General features: G+C 38.1%; 1 protein-coding gene across 1 annotated transcript; it reads right to left on the reverse strand.

Moving 5' to 3' along the window:
* Positions 1–705: 705 nt before the first annotated feature.
* HELRODRAFT_148708 (hypothetical protein) lies at positions 706–858 on the reverse strand (the record flags this gene model as incomplete). Its single annotated transcript, XM_009020417.1, has 1 exon — positions 706–858. A coding segment is annotated over one exon (153 nt), but the record flags the coding sequence as incomplete, so codon positions are not given.
* Between the last annotated feature and the right edge of the window lie 436 nt (positions 859–1294).

The following is a 1294-nucleotide window of genomic DNA, read 5'->3' on the forward strand; positions in this document are numbered from 1 at the left end:
TACATACATACATACATACATACATNCATACATACATACATACATACATACATACATACATATATACACTCACACTTATAACCATAACCAGCCAGACATCTTAAAAATAGAATGTAACATTTTTTTAACTCAGCGATTTTCATGCCAGATTTGGGCTTTGGACTCTCGAACTCTGGGACTATTATCATAACAACCATCATGTTATCATCATCATCGTCATCATCATCGTCATCATCATCGTCATCATCATCGTCATCATCATCGTCATCATCATCGTTATCATCATCGTCATCATCATCTCATTATATCAATGTTAAATTTTGATTTTATTGTTATCTTTAATGTTATTTTTCATATTTTGGCATCATCATCATCATCATCTTCTTCTTCTACTACTACTACTACTATAATCTAGAATGATAACAACGATGATGATGACGATGATGATGATGACGATGATGATAATGACGATGATGATGATAATCATCACCAGCACTAAAAATATATGATGCAAAAAACATCTGCCCGCCCATAAAACTTAGAATCTTCCGCTGAAAGTCGTCAACATTATCGTCATCATTACTGTCATCATCATCATCATCATCATCACATGACATCATTACATCATGAAGACGTCATCACATCATCACCCCAGCACGTGATCATCATCAGCAGCATTCGCGTCCTCCTCACCATCACGTGACCTACCTGCGTATCATGCATGGTCATCATGAGCTCATACTCCGGAAGTATGTTGGGGTCGTTGTTGACGTCATCAAGGCCCAGTTGAACGGCCGGAAGTTGGCCCAAGCCCCCGGCCCACGATCCACTGAGCGGGAATAAACCGATCAGCCATATTGGAATTCTTTTTCGTGGTGGTGGTGTTGATGATGATGTTGTTGTTGATGATGTTGTTGTTGTTGGTGATGTTGTTGTTGATGATGATGAAGTAGAAAAAGAAGTTAATGATGGTGATGATGATGCTTTAGTTGTTGTTGATGTTGAAGATGATAATGATGGTGGCAGTGATAATGATAATGATTGCCCTGAAGATAACAACGAAGATGATGATGACGACAACGATGATGGTAATGATGATGATGTTGTTGTCGTTGTTGTTATTCCCTGTGTAGCAAATAAAATTGAGAAAAAATTTGCCGGTAGTGATAATGATTGCAATGATGACAATGATGATGATGACGACGATGGTATTGATGATGATGATGATGGTGGTGAGGAGGGCGATGATGATGACGATGATGATGAAAGTAATGATGACGATTCAAAAAATGGT

Source organism: Helobdella robusta, assembly GCF_000326865.2.
Source record: "Helobdella robusta unplaced genomic scaffold HELROscaffold_278, whole genome shotgun sequence".
NCBI lineage: Eukaryota > Metazoa > Annelida > Clitellata > Rhynchobdellida > Glossiphoniidae > Helobdella > Helobdella robusta.